Source organism: Ictidomys tridecemlineatus, chromosome 4, assembly GCF_052094955.1.
Source record: "Ictidomys tridecemlineatus isolate mIctTri1 chromosome 4, mIctTri1.hap1, whole genome shotgun sequence".
Classification (NCBI taxonomy): Eukaryota; Metazoa; Chordata; class Mammalia; order Rodentia; family Sciuridae; genus Ictidomys; species Ictidomys tridecemlineatus.
The window spans coordinates 62610436-62629148 of record NC_135480.1 but is presented as its reverse complement, the minus strand read 5'-3'; the positions used below and the strand labels follow the sequence as shown (position 1 = coordinate 62629148).

The 18713-nt window shown below is 36.2% G+C and overlaps 1 protein-coding gene across 1 annotated transcript in view; it reads left to right on the top strand.

Moving 5' to 3' along the window:
- Positions 1–11718, top strand: part of Pgm2l1 (phosphoglucomutase 2 like 1) — a 62550-nt gene extending 50832 nt beyond the window's left edge. The window contains exons 13-14 of the mRNA XM_005323191.5: positions 4244–4377; positions 6006–11718. Of these exons, the coding sequence (XP_005323248.2) occupies positions 4244–4377; positions 6006–6108 (237 nt within the window). The 3' untranslated portion in view covers positions 6109–11718. The remainder of the gene's footprint in view (positions 1–4243; positions 4378–6005) is intronic.
- Positions 11719–18713: the final 6995 nt, after the last annotated feature.

The following is an 18713-nucleotide window of genomic DNA, read 5'->3' as shown; positions in this document are numbered from 1 at the left end:
ATTTTTATCTTTTTTTTCTATAATTTCTGTATTTTTGATCAAGTTTGTTTCCTTAGTTTACCTTTTCTTCCTCTGCTACAGGTTCATACCTTGCCATTATTTAAGATTTAAGGAAAATATGACCTCCAGGTCCCACAATCATATACCTTCCTCCACATGATGTGTGTCATTTTTTTTTCTATTTATGTTACCATTGTGTTGTGCATGGCAGGTCCATTTCTGAAGGACCTTTATGCCTTTCAAAGCTCCTGCCTGTGGGATAGGTGCTCAAACAAATACTTACATACAAGAGATTGCTGATCATATTCATTTTGTTGTTATTTTTAGGATGATTATTAGCTTAAATTTCCATTTGTAATGCTCTAATGTTGTCAGAAGATTCTGGGGACATAATGTATTTTGGGAAATTTGCAGCTTATTACATAGGATAATACTCATATTCCTTATAGATAGGCAGAATTAATATTGTTAAAATGAGCATATATACCAAAAGCAATATACAGATTTAATGCAATTCCCATCAAAATACCAATGACATTCTTCACAGAACTAGTCCTAAAATTCATTTTAGAACAATAAAAGATCCAGGCTGGGGCAGTAGCTCAGTGGTAGAGCACCTGCCTTGCATGTGTGAGGCACTGGGTTCAATCTTCAGCACCACATAAAAATGAATAAATAAAGATATTATATCCATCTACAACTAAATAATTTTTTTAAAAAAAGACCCAGAACATCTAAAGCAAATCTAAGCAAAACAAATGCAATGCTAGAGGCATCACAATACCTGACTTCAAATTAATCTACAGAGCTATTGTAACAAAAACTGCATGGTACTGGCATAAAAACAGAGCCATAGACCAGTGGTACAGAATAGATGACACCGAGACAAACCCACACAGATGTAGTTATCTGTTCCTTTACAAAGGCATGTTGGAGAAAAGATAGCCTATTTAACAAATGGTTCTGGGAAAATTGGTTTCTCCATCGATAGAAAAATGAGGCTAAATCCCTGCCTCTTGACCTGCACAAGAGTCAACTTAAAATGAATCAAAGTCCTAGGAATGAGACCAGAAACTCTGCAACTCCTAGAAGAAAATTGGGGTCTACAATCCCAACATATAGGTTCAGGCAAGGACTTCTTCAATAGAACCTCTTAAGCTCAGAAAAATAATACCAAGAATTAATAAACAGGATGACATCAGATTAAAAAGTTTCTGCCAAATATATTAAAAATTGTTCAACATCTTTAGCAATTAGGAAAATGCAGATCAACACTACACTGAGATTTCATCTCATTCCAGTTAGAATGACAGAATATAAACAATTATAAATGCTGGAGAGGATCTAGGGGAAAAGGAACACTTTTACTCTATTGGTGAGATTGTAATAATTTACAATCAATGGAAATCATTATGGAGCTTCCTCAAAAGACTAGAAATGGAATAACCATATAACCCAGCTAAATTACTCTTCAGTGTCTTTCCTAAAGTCGGCATCCTACAGCAATAGTATTCTGTGTATGCGTGTGTATGTTTGTCCTTGTATATTAACTGAATAAAATCTTGACTTTTCTTTTCTCTAATGTTTCTATAGTCTTTGGTATGATTTTTTTTCTCTTTCCTGTCTTTAAATTTATGATTTTATTATTTGAGGTGCTTTTAAACTCTTCTGCTCTTATGGTAAAGTATGTTTTTAGTAGCACAATTCAGAATAGCCAAACTATGGAACTAGCCTAGATGTTCATCAGTGGATGAGTGGATAAAGAAAATGTGGTATGTATACACAATGGAATTTTATTCATCCATAAAGAAGAATGAAATTATAGCATTTTCAGGAAAATGGATGGAACTTGAGAGCATTCTGTTAAGTTAAATAAACCAGACTCATAAAGTCAGAAATCATATGTTTTCTCTCATCTATTAAAACTGGAGAGGAAAGAGGAAAAGAAAGGTTGGGGAAGAGTCATGAAAATCTAAGGGAGACAGGTAGAGTAGAAGAAGAGGACTGGGGAGATGGAAGAGAGGAAGGGAAAGTAAAATACTTAAGAAGTATATTTACCAAATTATATTGTTATATTGTGCACATGTATGGATATGTAACAATGAATCCCACTATTATGTATAGTTATAATAAGCCAATAAAAACTGTGGGAAAAAAACACTATCCATATTCCATTTTTTGCAGATTCATCCAGTCAACAAATATTGGTTCCTAGTTGTCAATATTCTGAGTATGTGCACAGGCATGTGTGTGTCTTTGTGTGTGTGTGTGTATTTCTCTTTTTTATATATTTTTTAGCTGTCAATGGACTTTATTTTATTTATTTATATGCAATGCTGAGAATCAAACCCAGTGCCTCACACATGCTTGGCAAGTGCTCTACCACTGAGCCACAACCCCAGCTCATGTGTATTTCTGTCCTTGTAAATTAACTGAATAAAATCTTTGACTTCTTTTTATTTCTCTAATGTTTTTATGCTTAGTATTTGCTGTGATGGTTTTTTCCTCTTGCCTGTCTTTAAAGTTTAAATTTATTTAAACTATTTAAGGTACTTCATCTCTTCTGCTCTGACACTCAGAGCTTTGTAGGATAGGTAGCATAGATGTTGTTATCCCCAAGATTCTTGGTAAGTGTCCTGAATTCTCTCTTCACATTTTAAATTGACATTCATCTGTACATTCATTTATCAAAATCATTCTGTGCTGCAGCCAAAGGTACACTAGAGATACAGTGATAGCAAAGGCATGCTTGCACTTAAGAAATGAGTATAGAGGGGCTTTAGCTCAGCATATGGAAGTTGAGAGCATTCTGTTGGATGGAAGAGCATAGAAAAGACCTCTTACTGAGACTCTACTGAGTTCTCAAGTATAATTAGGTGTTACCCAGATACAGGAGGTGTAGAGCCTGTTTCAAACAAAGGAAGCAGTAAGTGCAAGATCTGACAGCAAGAAGGCATGTCCTCCAGAAAACCACAAGTAGTTATCTGTAACTGGAGTGTAGGCTGAGAGCAAGAGTGGCCTGGTGAGTGGGTTACCAGGGCAGAATTCCAGGCAGACAGATCAGTTACTAAGCTGTTTCAGCAGTCTAAGTGAGTGATGTTAGTGGCCAGAATTTAATATAGTAACAATGGTAATGGAGAGAATTGAAAAGGTGAATTGAATGAAGGATATTATAAACAGGACTTGAGTGAAAAAGAGGAGCAAAAGATCTGTTTTAAGCATCTGGCATAGCATAATGCATTGATGGAGAGAGGGTTCTTTGGGCCAGGGCAGCACTTGAAGCCCTGAGGAGAAGTAGCATTGGCAACCCTTCTGTTGTAGGACAACAGCACAGTCCCCTTGAGATACTTCAACAGGTTAATGTGTGAATGAGAAAGAGTACCAGCATTAATTCATATATTCAATGTCAGTAAAACTTCATTTCTTTTTTAAAAATACAGTTTTTGTCAGTACCTAGTACATTCTTTTGCATATCCTCTAGGATAACGTATATTTATCTTTGGAGGCCATAGATTAACTGTCATCATGCTTTGAAAATGCAGAGGTGCTTTGGAACAGATACAGCTTCCACTTTTTGTTCTACCACTTTGCTAGTTGAGCAGATTGTTTACTCTCATTGAGCCTTGTCCATAAAATGACAATTATATTGACTTTACAGGATTATTGTTGAAGCCTGGAGATCATGTATGTAAAGTATATAAACCAATGCCTGGATTATTATAAGGGTTCAGTTAATATGCTTATGAATTATTATGGTAATCTTTTGTATTTTCATTCCTTTAATTTTAAAAGTTTTATAATTGTGGTTAAAAAACATAGAAGTTGGGGCTGGGGATGTAGCTCAGTGGTAGAGTGCTTACCTAACATGTGAGGCACTGGCTTTGATTCTTAACACTGCATATAAATAAATAAAATAAAGGTCCATTGACAACTAAAAAATATTTTTTAAAAAAACACAAAAGATTTACTGCCTTAACTATAGTTAAGGGTACAGTTAAATTATCTTAAGTATATTCAAATTGTTGTGCCACAGATCTCCAGAACCTTTTTACCTTGCTAAACTGAAACCCATTAAACAACTCCCAGTCTTTATTCCCCCAGCCCCTCACAACCAACATTCTACTTTCTGTTTCTATGAATTAGACTAGTTTAGATGCCTCATATAACTGGAATGTATTTTATAATTCTTGAAAAATGAATTAGATACCAGATGTAATTAAGCTGTTGTTGCAATCTTGCATAGGTGCTGCCTGTGAGTAAAAACAGTCAAATGATTACTTTTACTTTTCAAAATGGATGTGTTGCTACTCTTCGGACAAGCGGGACAGAACCAAAAATAAAGTATTATGCAGAGATGTGTGCTTCACCTGACCAGAGGTGAGAATTGATTTATTAGATACATATTTAAAAGCTTTTTTGAGATATAATTCACATACCATAAGATCATCCACTTAAAATGTATGATTCATTGTATTTTAACATATGCAGAGTTTGTGTGGCTATCACTACTATCAATTTTAGAATCACCCCAAAAAGAAGCCCCATATTCAGTAGAAATCAATTCCCATTTCCCTCCCTCACAGCCCTAAGAAGCCACTAGTCTACTGTCTTTCCCAGTAGATCTGCATATTCTAGACATTTCATATGAATGAAATCATACAACATGTGGTCCTTTGTGACTGGCATCTTAGCATGTTTTTCCAGGTTTATCAGTGTTAATAACATGAGTTAGTACTTTATTCACTTTTTTAAAAAATGTATTATTTTCACCCCGAATAATCCATTCTGTGGATATACCACATTTTTAATCCATTCATCAGTGGATATTCAAATTATTTACATTTTTGCTTATTATGAATAGTATGGCTATGAACAGTTGTGAACAGCTATTTGTGTGTGGATATATGTTTTCATTTCTCTTGGATATATATGTAGGATTGAAATTGTTGGGTCATATACTCTATGTTTAACCTTTTGAGGAACTGTTTCCCAAAGAAGCTGTATTTTGCAGAACTGAATTTCAAAATCATAGTAAATTTCTATTCTTGAGAAGATTTTCTAAGCTTTAATTTTTATGTAATGAGCCTAAAGAAATGATCAATAAATAATGTGTTTGTTGCCAAATATTTGTTTTCTGTGTCCAATTTGGTTTGACACAATCTGCCTAGTTCATTTCTTTCTAAGGGTACAAATTATGACTATGTCACAAATTGTTAACATGTCTAATAAACCAAAGACTATTTAAATTTATTGAAAATAGTATTAACTTTGTTATTAATGACCAATGTATTTTTTGAAATAGCCTTCAGAACCCAACCAGGGCACATTATTTTGTATTTTCCTACATCTTTGCCTTAAGATTTTATTTCCATTGGGGGAGAAAAAAGACCTCCTAAAGTCATTCAGAGAAGTATTTAACGTTAACCAAATCAGGTAATGCTATATTTGGTTAAAAACAAAGAGTGGATATCAAAGTAATAGCTAATTTATTGTATAGCTGATAAGATGACTGTGAAGGCTGTTTGAAAGAGGCTCCTCAGTGACAATTTTGAAGGGCTTACTTGTAAGTTTGTGTACCTGTTTTTTAAAACACCTCATTCTTCTGCTACCAACAACCTGAAGGATAGTCATATTATCCCACAACACCTTAGCTGAGTCTCCTTCAAAGCATTTCAGGAAGCCATTCTATTATAATACTTTGTATTGATGTTTAAAGTTGTTAAATTGCCTGACCCAAGAGAATCATTTAGACATACTGTAATTCATTCTTTATCATGTGCCAAGGAATTACTATTAATGAAGTTCAATTTCAGTTTATGATCATGTTGTTTTCTTTGTGTGTTATTTTATTTGAGGGGGTAGTTTTAACTGAGCAAATTTCTCTTTTGTTTATCAATTATTTAATCATTACATCAGATATATGCCCTCTCCAAAGTAAAAAATAATTAAAACAAACTTTAAATCCATTAAATAGAGAATTTCAAAACTCAATCTTTTTTTCTTAGTGATACTGCGTTGCTAGAAGAAGAATTGAAGAAACTCATTGAAGCTCTAATAGAGAATTTTCTTGAGCCTAGTAAGAACGGACTGATCTGGCGTTCTGTGTAGGGCACCTCGGCATGTCATGACTTTGCACTGGCATATGGAACAGACAACCCAAGACTCCATGTGTTGAACCTCGTGTCAGCCTTCTCTTTCTCATCTGGCCAAATATCTTTTTTCTTTTTTTTTTTTTTCTTCTTTTCTTTTTCATTTGTTCTGCTGACTAAATGAAAAGTATCAATTTGAAAGTAAAATGTCTGGAGGGAAATGAAATTCAAGTTTTTCATAATCTTGAATGAAAATCATAACGTTAAAATATTATAGTGATATATCATTACTGTTTAAAACTAATATTGTACTGATTTTAAAGCAAAACATAACAATATAAAAGTGAGTTTTCTTATTGTAGTGTGATTAAGCTTAGTTCTGTATCTTGTAACTGTGTATAGCATGGTTTAAAAAATGGGGTAAATATATAAATGTTATGTAATTACACTGGTAGCTAAGGTTATTAATTACTAAAATTGACAAGAAAATAATACTCTTCCTGGAGCATTATGGAAAAGCATCATTGTTGTATCATGAGTATTAACTTACAAATTAGAGTATTTGAAATAGAGTATTTAGTACTTCTAGTTTAGGACAGATATTAAGATATGTGGGTTTGCACCTCTGCTTCAGGTGCCCTTTTGGTGCAGTGTAAATTTACTGTATGTATTAAAAACTTTGATGTTTACTAAACATAGAACAGTAGTGGCAACACTCCTAGTGGCTTTGTTCTTGTCAAATTTCTCAGTGCCTTCTCAAGAGAGTGGTATGAACTCAAACAATGTTCCTGCATTGAATATCATTTTATCAGTCAATTTTCAGATAGTTAAGAAAAAAATCTTCCAAACTTTATGGGTGCTTCCTCTATATCAAATGGGTTTGTTGATTTCAAAAATCCTATGATTGTCAAAGATGGTCTTTTTTTTTTTTTTTTTTTTTTTGGTGTTGGTGGTTAGGGAGGTGCTAGGGATAGAACCCAGGGCCTTGTGCATGCAAGGCAAACAATCTGCCAATTTAGCTATACTCCCAGCCCTATCAGAGAAGGTCTTAATAAAAGAAGGCTTAATATAACTATAGTCAAGAGTTTTCAAGTTAGAATTACATAAGTTATCTTAATCTTTAGGTAAAGGAAAAAAAGGGGAACTATAAATGAGCTCTCAGTTTGACAGTCCAACATTTGAATCACCTGTTTGTAAGTAAATTTATTCTTTAGCTGATGAAATAATGTTAATTTTACTAAAAAATAAAGCACCCAGATTTTAATTATTAATGAAACCCTAAAATTACTGTTTAAAACTAACATGATGCTGACTTCTAGGGAATTTTTGATTACATGAGGAGTATTTATCTTTTTTAATATGGAAAACAGTTGTTTAGGAAAGTCATTTTTGGTTGATTCTACAATCTTCTAAAAAGATTCAGTGCAGAAATAGCTTAATATTCTTAAGATGTATTTTCTCTTGTACAGTTTGCAGAATACAAATGGCATAATTAGGAGGTAAGAATAACAAGGCCTTGGGTGTAATCACCTAAACAGGTTGACTATGGGAGATAGCACTGATATTAGAGAAATTATTTCCTAAACATAATAATGACAAAGATATAAAGTTTGAAGTGATTAGAATGTCATGGTTTGGTTTGTTACAGCTATAAACTAACTTTTGAGCTGATATAATCCAAACATGACTTTAAATTATTGTATTGCCACTATTGTTAATTTGTTCCTTCCTTGCTTTCTTATAGCTGGATCTTGTATGACTCCAGGTAATAGACAGGTAACTATATGTAGAGCACCATTTTATGAATGAGTTTGTGTAGAATTTTTATTTAAAAATGTTTAAAACATTTTTTGTTTTATTGGCTTTTAGTAATGTAGACTGTAACTTAGGAAATGGCATATATTCTACAAAGTATGAACAATGTTATATATATATATATATATATATATATATATATATATATGAAAAACATGTATATTTGGTTTTGGTATCTGTGTTTTAGAGATTGTCATAAAATATTTGAAATGAATTTAAAGCGATACAACAACCCATTCAGAACTACTAAAGCCATGTCATGATTGTCCTTTTATGAAGAAAATAGTTTCATTTTCTTGCTTTAATATAAAGTAACATGTAAGTCATCTTAAGGTGAAAAGTCATTGAAGCTTGGATTCTCATCTCAAAATTCTAAATCTAAAGTTAAAATTAACAAAATTTTATAAAGGTTCCTGAATTATATAGATCTAAGGAACTATCTGATTCTGTCCACACTCTTGAGTCTGTCTGAGCATGATATTAACATGAATGTGACATTGTTCACCTTGCATTCAGAGACCTCCCAAGAGACAGAAATGCAGGCCTGGGGTCTCAGCCTTGGGCCATTTTTTTTTTTTAAATATTGTGGAAATACGTATATTCTCATTCTGCACATAAATCAAAACTGGTATTTTCTGAAGCTTTGGGGAAAAGAAAAGAAGTAGGACAAGATCAAAGCATAAATTAGAAATAAAAATTAAACAATATAAAGGGCAATAAGACAGCACATAAAATACTTCTTATGTGAAAGACAAACCTAACACCATAAAAGTAGAAAATAAAGTGTGTATAAGGTTGTTTACTTGTGTTTATTTGTTGTTATGATGAGCAGGCAGTGAACCTATTGTTTACTTTTATTATTCAAGTTTTGGGAGCTGAGAAAAAGTATCCCTATTATGGAATCAGTTCCTGCTAGGTATTGTATCAGAATCATGGGAGAACTTGGGAGGAGACAGAGCAAAAATAAAAAAGAATAAACTATAGAAAAAATTCAAATTCTGCCTGGATACATTTAATTTTTATACAAATAATACTTCCAAGAAAAAGTTCAAGAATTTAGGTTCATTTAACTCTAGAGAAAAGTAAGCCATTGAGATCATTTACACTAAGTTATTAATCATTAATCAATGTTTTTATTGAAGGACTCAAAATAAGAAGTACTATTGCTATACCATTTTCCTTCTCTAGTGAGGATAGACCAGAGGGAATTTGGGATTAAAAAAAAATAGGCAGCAGGAAATGTTTAAGAACTTTGGCAGAGATTGTCATAAAAATCTATTCTTTTAAGGAAATAGTTTTTAAAAAATATTAAGGGATACTAAATGACTTTTGAAGGTTCCTTCCTTCCAGCACATTTTTTTTCAAAATCAGGTTGGAACAAAAATCATGTTGTAAAGAACACTAACAGTATCATTTGGGTTTCACTCCACATCTAGACAGCTTTAGCTCAAAAGACATTTTTTGTGTGTTTTAAATAGGATATGCGTGAATGAAATGAATAAAGACCTGCTTGGATGTTATTTTTAATTTGACCTCGAAAATCAATTGAGACTTGAACACAAGTGTGTTCATCTTGAAGAATGTATAGTGTTATAGGGTATTTGAGGGTTTTGCTTTAAATATAAAATATTGATATTTAGATGTACAAACTTCCACAGAGAGGATCTGAGAGATTGAACATTTAGAGAATAGATCTTCCATTTCTTAAGCAGGATGCTTCTGAAATTGATGCAACAGAATATTAGCTGGAGGATGATGGGGAAATTGTTCTATGAACTGCTGATATTGTTGTTGTTGTTTTAAGTTGTATTCCACTGGTGTTTGTAATGCTTGAAAAATCCAAATTTCTCTTGGATACATTTAATTTTATGCCTTTTTCTCTCTACCTCCCTCTTTTGCCACACACACTCGTCTACATTTTGTTACTGTGAAAAGCTTTCGCCCTATTACCTCACTGATAAGAAATTTAACTGTTTTCATTCAGAGTGCTTTAAACTTATTCATAAACTGTTTATGAACTTTTAAAATTTTGTTACTATTATAAAAATATTTAAGATTTCTTATAAGAAGTAATTTTAAATCTATTTCATAGCCTGTTTTAGTCTGTCTGGATACGACTATATGTTAATTTATTATAGTTTTTTACAATTCACTTATTTTCTGAGCTTACTCTAGAAACTGATGAGGAAGTAGTCATTCTAATTAAAATGGGCACTTATTCTAAAATTTCATTTGAGATTTCCTTGTATTTTGGGCAGCCAAAGTGCACAATTTGAGGAAATCTTTCTTACATTTGTCTCTCAAAGCATTTTACCATTAATCATAAGTCTAAATAAAAAGAAGAGGCTGTTTCATTGTTTGACTCTACAAAGCATGACTTTAGTTCCATTTGGAAACATAGTTAATGTTGATTATTGGTTATTTTTAAATATTCACATACTATTACATTCACTAAGATATCTTTCCTCTTGGTTAAGTCAAGACTTTGTACTTAAAGAAGAGAACCTACAAGAATGAATAAAGTGGCCAATATATGGGGCAAAGGGACATATCTAGAGTTTGCTTCTCAGTTTTTTTTCACCAGCAGAACCCTAAATCAGAGGAGCATGAAGGAAGGGGAAGGAGGCCTGAGAGCAAAATCGGAAGCAGCCTACCACTGATGATGAAATTTCGTGTTCTGGCTTTAATTTTGCCTTCTCCTAATAAAACTATTTAATATAAAAGTGAAATCTTCAATCTTGAATGAAACTGGTTTACCAGAAAGGAGCATTGTGTTTATCACATGGCCTCTCAATTTTCTCCCTCATTGCCCCCATGCCCAATTGCTGCATATCCCAGTACACAATTGACTCTAGTGTGAGAAACATAAGCATAAAACATATCTAGGATATTCCCTGCCCTTTAGAAGCTGACCTCCTAAAATATTAACCCCTAGTTTACTAACCTGCAACATTTATGTTATATTTGAACCTTACAAGATAGTCTGAGGTGTTGGCCTGTTTGTTCTCTTCAATTCCTTGGCATTCCTTGATGAAGAAGGAGCATCCACCTGTCAGCTCCCTAAGAATGAGAATCATGGCTCACTTTTCCTATCCACACTACCTACCTAAGTTCAGTAACTAAACAATATTATTTTAAAGACATGAATAGTTTTAAAAAGTAATTAAAATTTTGACTTTCTAATTCAGTTTTTAATGACTCTCATTACTGAACTTTATAATAAGTGATATTTACTAAGAATGCACACCCTTAAATACTCAGCTTCTTTTGAGAGAGCAGAGCATTTTTCTATGTGGAAATTGTATATAATGTTAGCATTTTACATCAAAAGCAAGGTGTTGACCAGGAAGGCTCAGAATGTATCTCTTTAGGCTTAATATCACTAGTCTAATAAAGCACCATTTTGAGCCTATTAGTACTACCTTCCAAATGTGTCACGACTAATTTGGTACTATTTGGTATATATTTGTCCAGCGTTATGATTCATCGTGTGCCACTCAGGCAAGAATCTGCATCTATGTATGGTGAGGTCTTGTTATAGGTTAGAATAAACTCGTGGTATACATCATTGAAAATACCAGGTAAAATATGTACAGTTAAGAATGAATTATTTTTCTGACTAAGTATGTAGAAATAGTTCAAAATTGTGCCCTTATTTTAACAATTTCTGTCAACATCTCATTTTCCCCAACAAAATACCAGGGTGTATTATAAATACTGCCTATGAGAATTTGCACTTTATGTATTTGTGTGTGGATTTCTTGTGGTTTTAGCCAAATAAAGTGTTATCAGTAATAAACAGGTCTCTTCATAAGCATGAGTTTCTATGTAATTTTTATTATCTTAGATACTTTGCAGTTCACAAACTGAAAATGTTCTACACAAACTGAAAATGTTCTACTCAAACTGAAAATGTTCTTGAAATTTATGCATGACATACACTGGTATCTACTATTGAGTCTAAATATTCTGGCTGTGAGCATTCAGTAAATATTCCCTGATTGACTGATCTGATGTCCTAGAAGTAAAAGCTAATGCTAGAGTCCTTACAGTTTTCTTTTTATTTTTCTCCCTCAGCAGACTTAGTTTGTTTCCTGATATTAGCATTAGCTTCCATAATAACATAGTAAAATTAAAGGTTTGGAAATCCATCAAGGTAGCAACTATAGATGTGGGATGCAATAGTGGTGGAGAATGAGTCTCCAGGGGTGGTTACGTCTGTGGTTCTGATCTCCACTGTCTGTCTCACCTCTGAACAAGCTCAAAAGGAACCCCTGATCAAGCTCAAAAGGAAAGAGGAGTGACAGTAGTATTCCTCAAGGTGCTTCTATCACTACCTTAACTGAAGACTCTGAGAACCATATCATCTGTCTTCCTGAGAGTAGTTTTTTTTTTTTTTTTACTAGACCACTGCCTGGCACCCAGTAGGTGCTCAATAAATATTTTTTTGAATGGATGAACCCATCTCATGTTTTCTCTTGCAGACAAAAAGTCCTTCATTCTGCATGTGCAGAGTTGCACGTGGTACGAAATGCTCAGGAGCAGCACCACCTGTTCAGAGGCCTCTTGCTGCCACTGGGTCATCTTTACCCACAATATACATCCTGCTGAAATCTCAGGCTCAATGGTTTTTTTCCTAATGTCCCTTAGGAGCTTCTCATCTTCCTGATTTGAAACCTCTAGGTCATCTTTGATTTCTCCTGCACTGGATACATGCAAATCGACAAGTTCTTTAACATTCTTTATAGGTAAGGACAAGGTCATTGATTTGAGACCCACATAAACAGAGACAAATAGGCTAAATCAACCTAATAGGATTGTTATCACTCCCAAAGGAGAGGAGTTGGTAGGTGTATAAATTAAGAAGTTTTAGAGGGAGGATGATAATGAAAAATTTATTATTCACCACCTGTCCTCCTTGAACTAGCGCTTCCTCATTATATTTTATTATTCTCCTCTATTATCTTTATTTCCTTATCTTTACCTTTGGGTCTAATAATTAAGTGGTCCAACATTATGTGTAATTTGTTTTAATTTAAGGATTTGACCTGCATCCCTCTGCTTTATTCATTTTATAAATATGTTTTATAAATATGTATTAATTAACCTGGAAATGGGTAGAAATAAAGGGCACCCCAGAGGGCTGAATTGTAAGAAAAAAGAGATAGCAACCATTGCCTGCATGGACTGTTCAGGACACCATTCCCGCTCTCCCCACAACCCTAGATATATCACCTTTATCTACCCCTTATGTGTTTGAATTCAGAGGTCTTCAAGAGAAGGCCTATCTTGAGAAAAGGTGAATGTAGTCCCACACCTGCCTGCTGGCTGGTAAGGGAAGAATTGGATTCCCCCAGCTCCCTTCTGTATGGCAGAGAGAGGAGCCACTAGGTATCCTTCCATTAAGATAAACCAGGAGAATTAATGTCCCAAATCAGAAGTTATGGTGTAGACTAAAAGACACTAGCGCCCACTGCAATGCCAAAGAATATTTAAAGAATAAGTAAACTCTAGGCAAGTGGGGAGTGTTTTAAACACAGAAACAGCAAGTGCGTTCAGAGAACAAATGGCTTGGTGTTGCTTCTGGAACACGAGGCTGATCATGGAGAGGAATGCAACTGGACAGTGGCAGAGGCCCTGTACTGTGCTGTGGAGCTTGGCCTTCAGTCAGCAGGTGATGAGAGTCTGCAGGGATTATGGGAGACGGGGTGCAATGGATCCACACTGGAAAGAGCCATCTTAACCAATGCTCCTCATTTCCTTCAATTTGACTATCAAATGCGGATGTGTTTTCTGGTTTCCAGGACTGATTTGCCAAGACAAGTTGGTTCCCTCTGAAAGTCCAGTAGAGTTTTTTCTTTCTTTTTTTTTTTTTTTGTAGATAGACACATACCTTTATTTTGTTTATTTATATGTGATGCTGAGGATCAAACCCAGTGCCTCACACATGCTAGGCAAATGCTCTACCACTGAGCTACAACCCCATCCCCCAGCGGAGTTCTTTCTCAAGTTCAGCTAAAACTTGCCTTCTGAAGCTTCTATGCTTTGGTTGTACTTGAAAACTCAGTGTTTTACAAAAGTCTGTTTCCTTTAATTCAGTCTTCCTACTTTAGTCTAAATATCTATAATTCAGCTACTGGTTCCCTATATGACCAGTTTGGGGTAACTTCATTTTCTTTATCACCCTGTAGACAGTTTGTTGGGTCCAGAAATTAAAATAATCCCCTGGAAATGGTGGAGCTGGCCCAGAGTAGAGAAAGGTGGGACTTCTGCCTGACATGGGGTAGACAGAGGGGCTTCAGCCTGCAGCATGCTGTGGGACTCTTCTTCAACTCTTCCTCCTCCTCCTTTACTCTAAACTCAAACATTGTCCCTTCCCCCCAAAGCCTGCCTATTACCCCAAACCAAGCCGGGCAATCCCCTGCCTCTACTTCCTCAGGTCCCTATGCCACTTCTGACACAGTGTTTCCTGTTGTGGGTTCCCTGAGGCTGGAACTAGCTGAGTCTCTTCAGAACCTAAGAGCCCACAACCAAGCCAAAGCAAATAATGAGCCACTAACTGAATAAATACTAAAAGATTGAACTGAAGTGGAATTTGAGCTGTTTTTAAAAGCAGGTAAGATTGTGAGTAAACTGCATGATGAGGAGGGGCACATGGTATGCAAATCAAAACACTCAAAAAAGTCAAAACACTCAAAAAAAAATACTCAAAAAACACAAGAGATAGCTGCAGGAGTGACGAGTGGGGAGCAGGAGGTCCTGAGACTTGCTAGCCACTTCCAGCCAGGCTTAAGCTAACCTGAGGTAAGTAATGGAAAGTCGAGTGGCAGGAGAGCGGATTCCCCTATGGGCAGGGAATGAGGACAGAAAAAAATAAAGGCACAGCTGGATCTGATGAACTGCTTCCAGTTGTTGGCCCTCCCCACATGTGCATGCTTACCCCTGGCTGACAAGGAACTCCTGTCTTCTAGCAGAATCCCAAATTCAGTTCCAACGTTTCTCTCTACAGTCAGGAAAGCCTGAGAGTCAGGTTGGAATGACTTGAGTCCACAGAGTGGATTCCTGACAAATCCAAGGCAACTTCTTCCCAGTCTGCAGCTTCCTTCTCTACAACCTGAGGATGGCTAAGTAAAATCATTCCAAGAATCGTAGTCTTCCAGCCAGATGGAAACCTCCCTACTTCTTTCTGTATAGGAGAACACTAAGGCCCAGAGAGAAGCGATTTCCCAGTGGTCACAGGGATGGTGGCTGACCTGGGTCCTCAGGTTCTCCTTCTGTATAAATGTCTGCTAGCCTAAGGAGCAGGACAGTGAATACAAAGTTGCTAAGATGTAATCCACACCTTTGAGAAGACAAAAACACTTAAGGTGCAATAGAAATGCTGTAGTAGAACTAAGTACAAATTGGCACAGGACAGAGGAAGGGAAACTGTGCTGGGCCCAGGAGGATCTTAAAGAAGAGCAGGGGCTAGAGTCACGGTTTACAGGACAAGCAGGTATTGGTCACAGAGAAAGTTGGAGAGGCGTGGTAGAGCCAGGGGAAAGCAAAGAGAAAGCAGGAAGCAGCTTTCTGGAGACACTAGGGCATCGATCTCCAATTTCAATCAACAGCCGTTCCAATTCTACACACACTTTCAAATTCCAACTCACTCTGAAGTTGACAACTTCCCAATCTGTATTTTTAGCCCAGTCTTTCTCTCCGGGCTTCAGAGCCACACATCCAGTGACTTTCAAGTCATTCCCACCTGGCTACCCCCAGGTACTTCAACCCTCCTCTGTCCAGATCCAAGCTTCTTTTCTTTTTCTCTGCTGATGCCCCCACTACCATCATGCCACCAACCTTGCTCCCTCTGCTCTAAGATTGTCACCGTGGGCTGTGGTTCATTATTTCTTCTCTCTCCCTCTCTTCCCCTGACTTGAGTTTAGTATCTGGTGCTTTCTAAATATGTGGAAATCCCTTTCTGATTCAACAGAATGGGGATGAGAATTTTTTCATTAAAATAATGAAATAGAGTCATATGATTTTAGGGTAATGGAGCCAGCCTTCGGTTTTAAGTATGGTTGTTCTATCCACATCTGCCCAGCCCTGACTGTGGCTTGGTACCACCTGGAAACAATTCCTGGTTGGGAATTCCTGACAGGGACTTTGTGATGGCAGTAAGGATTCTAGTTGACCCTTTAGTGGTAGCTGAGGAGAAAACTCAGTATGTCTGAAAGCTGTCCTCCACCTTCTAGTTTCTGAAATTGGAGTTGCCTGCTATATCTCACCTTCCCCTTTAATAACCTTGGCCCAACCAGCTATGGTTGTCAACTGAATTCAGTTCTTGTGGAGTTTTACAGTAGAATGCATATAAAATCCATCTCCCTTTTCCTTCTTTACCTGCCCTGTAGTGGTTATGAACACAGGTTGTGATGTCAGAGAATATTGGTTCAAATCCACCCCACATCATTTACTAGCTACAAGACTTTGAGCAATGTGATGGCTATGCTCCAAGAGGGTCCCCCAGTGAATTCTGCCTGGCAGAAGTGATGGCATGCCACCCCAAATTAGGTTATAAAAGACACTGTGGCTTCCATCTTGGTTGCCCTTTTTCTGACCATTTGCTCTGGGTGAAGCCAGTTGTTCCATGGAAAGTCTCATATGGTAAGGAACCAAGGCTCCTGGCCAACTGCCATGAGGATAAAATTGGAAGCCCTGGTATTTCAATGAATTAAGAATATGAATATGGATGCAGCTGATCTTACAAGACTGCCATCAGATGTCAGCAGGGGATGCAATCATAAAAAGGTGGAATGTGGGCTGGGGCTGTGGCTCAGTGTTAGCACACTTGTCTGGCATGTGTGAGGCACTGGGTTCGATTCTCAGCACCACATATAAATAAATAAATAAATAAATAAATAAATAAATAAATAAATAAATAAATAAATAAATAAAGGTCTATAAACAAGTTTAAAAAACATTTTAAAATTTTTTTAAAAAAGGTGGAATGATGACTGGAGAATCAGCTTCCCAGATGGCTCATTTATGTTGCTGTGGCAAGAGGACTCAGTTTCCCATCTATAGGGTTGCTTGAGTATCCTCATGACTGAGCAGCTGGCTTTCTCCAAAGTGATGATACAAAGAAAGAGCAAGACACAAGCCACAATGTCTTGTGACCTAGCCTTAGAAGTCACACTGTCGTTTTTGGCGAAATCTATGATTACACAGATTAAATGTAGGGAAGAGACTATGTAGAGTGTGAACATCAGATGCTGGGTCTCACTGGGGACATTGTGGCGACTAGCTACGACAGAGGGGAAGATTAAATAATTTTAAACATATTATATTTGAGATTCTTAAGAGACACTTAGTGTAGATGTCAAGTAGAAAATGAGTCTGGAGCTTGAATGAGAATTCAGAGCTAGAGATATAAATTTGAAAGTTATCAATATACAGAAGTTTTTAAAGCCGTGGAAATGTGAATATGGAGGGAAAAAAAAGACTCCAACATTTAGTATCTTCATTTTAAAGATACGATTTAATTTTTTATGATGAAACTTTAAAAAAATCAGATGAAAGAATATAACAAATACCCATCCACTTAGTCAGCACTCTTTCTCATTTGTCCCACATATTTTCCTTTCCTTTTAAATTCCTCCCTATCCAATCCCCTGACTTGACTCTTCTATCGTTTAGATGTATTTTAATTGGTTAACTTTTGCCGAATAGCAAACCACCCCCAAAGACTTAGTGGTTTAAAACAGCAAGCATTTATATAGCTCACAATTCTGCAAGTCAACAATTTGTGTTGAGCTTGGCTAAGTTGTTCTGGCCTTGGCTGGGACATTCATGGGTCTGAGGTCAGTTGCTAAATTGGCTGAGTGCAGGATAATCTCACATAGCCTCGACTGGATGGTTCATTTCTGTTTCATGCAATCTCTTGGCCTCCCAATAGGTTAGCTCAGGGTTGTTCATGTGAACGGCTGGACAGGAGTTCAAAAGAAAGAGCCAAAATATGCAAAGCACCTGGAATCTTAGGCACAGCCCCCATGCCATTCTTCTACTGAATTCCATTGGCAAAAAAATATCACAAAATCAGTTCAGATTGGAGAGGAGGAGAAATAGACTCCACTTCTGGATGGGAGATACTGCAAAGTCACAACCCAAAGAATGTAGATTCAGGGAGGATTAAAAGATCACGTCCAGGGGCTGGGGATGTGGCAGGAGTGGTAGCGCACTTGCCTGGCATGCACTGGGTGCTGGGTTCGATCCTCAACACCACATACAAGTAAAAAATAAAGATGTTGTGTTCACCAAAAACTAAAAACTAAATATTAAAAAAAAGATCATGTCCATTTGTAAAATCTACCGAACTTCACTCTATGACCATAATTGTTCACATTATACTCCCACAGGAAAAACATTTTCCTTTATTCCAGGACCCCCAAAATATCTTGCAATTATGTTATCAGGCTTGAAGTCTAGGATCTTATAATCTGTATAGGTTTGTATGTGACTTGGTGGATGCTGTACTTTCTAATCTTGACAATATGAATTAAAAAGACACATTGCCCCATATACCCTTAATATACAATGGCTAGAGGTAGGATAACCTCAATAGACTCTCTCATCCAAAAAAAAAAAAAGGGGGGGAGGGCGGGGAGGAATAAGAGGCACATGATCATCCTCAAGCATAATAATTTAAACATATCCAGGTTTCCCTGTCCTTGGAGAGCAACTATTTCTAGCCAAGGCCTAAGTTCCATTCTTGGGAAGTGGTTTCTTAGTCCGTGGATCTCTGGCTCTTGGCTCCACCCTCTGGAACACTGT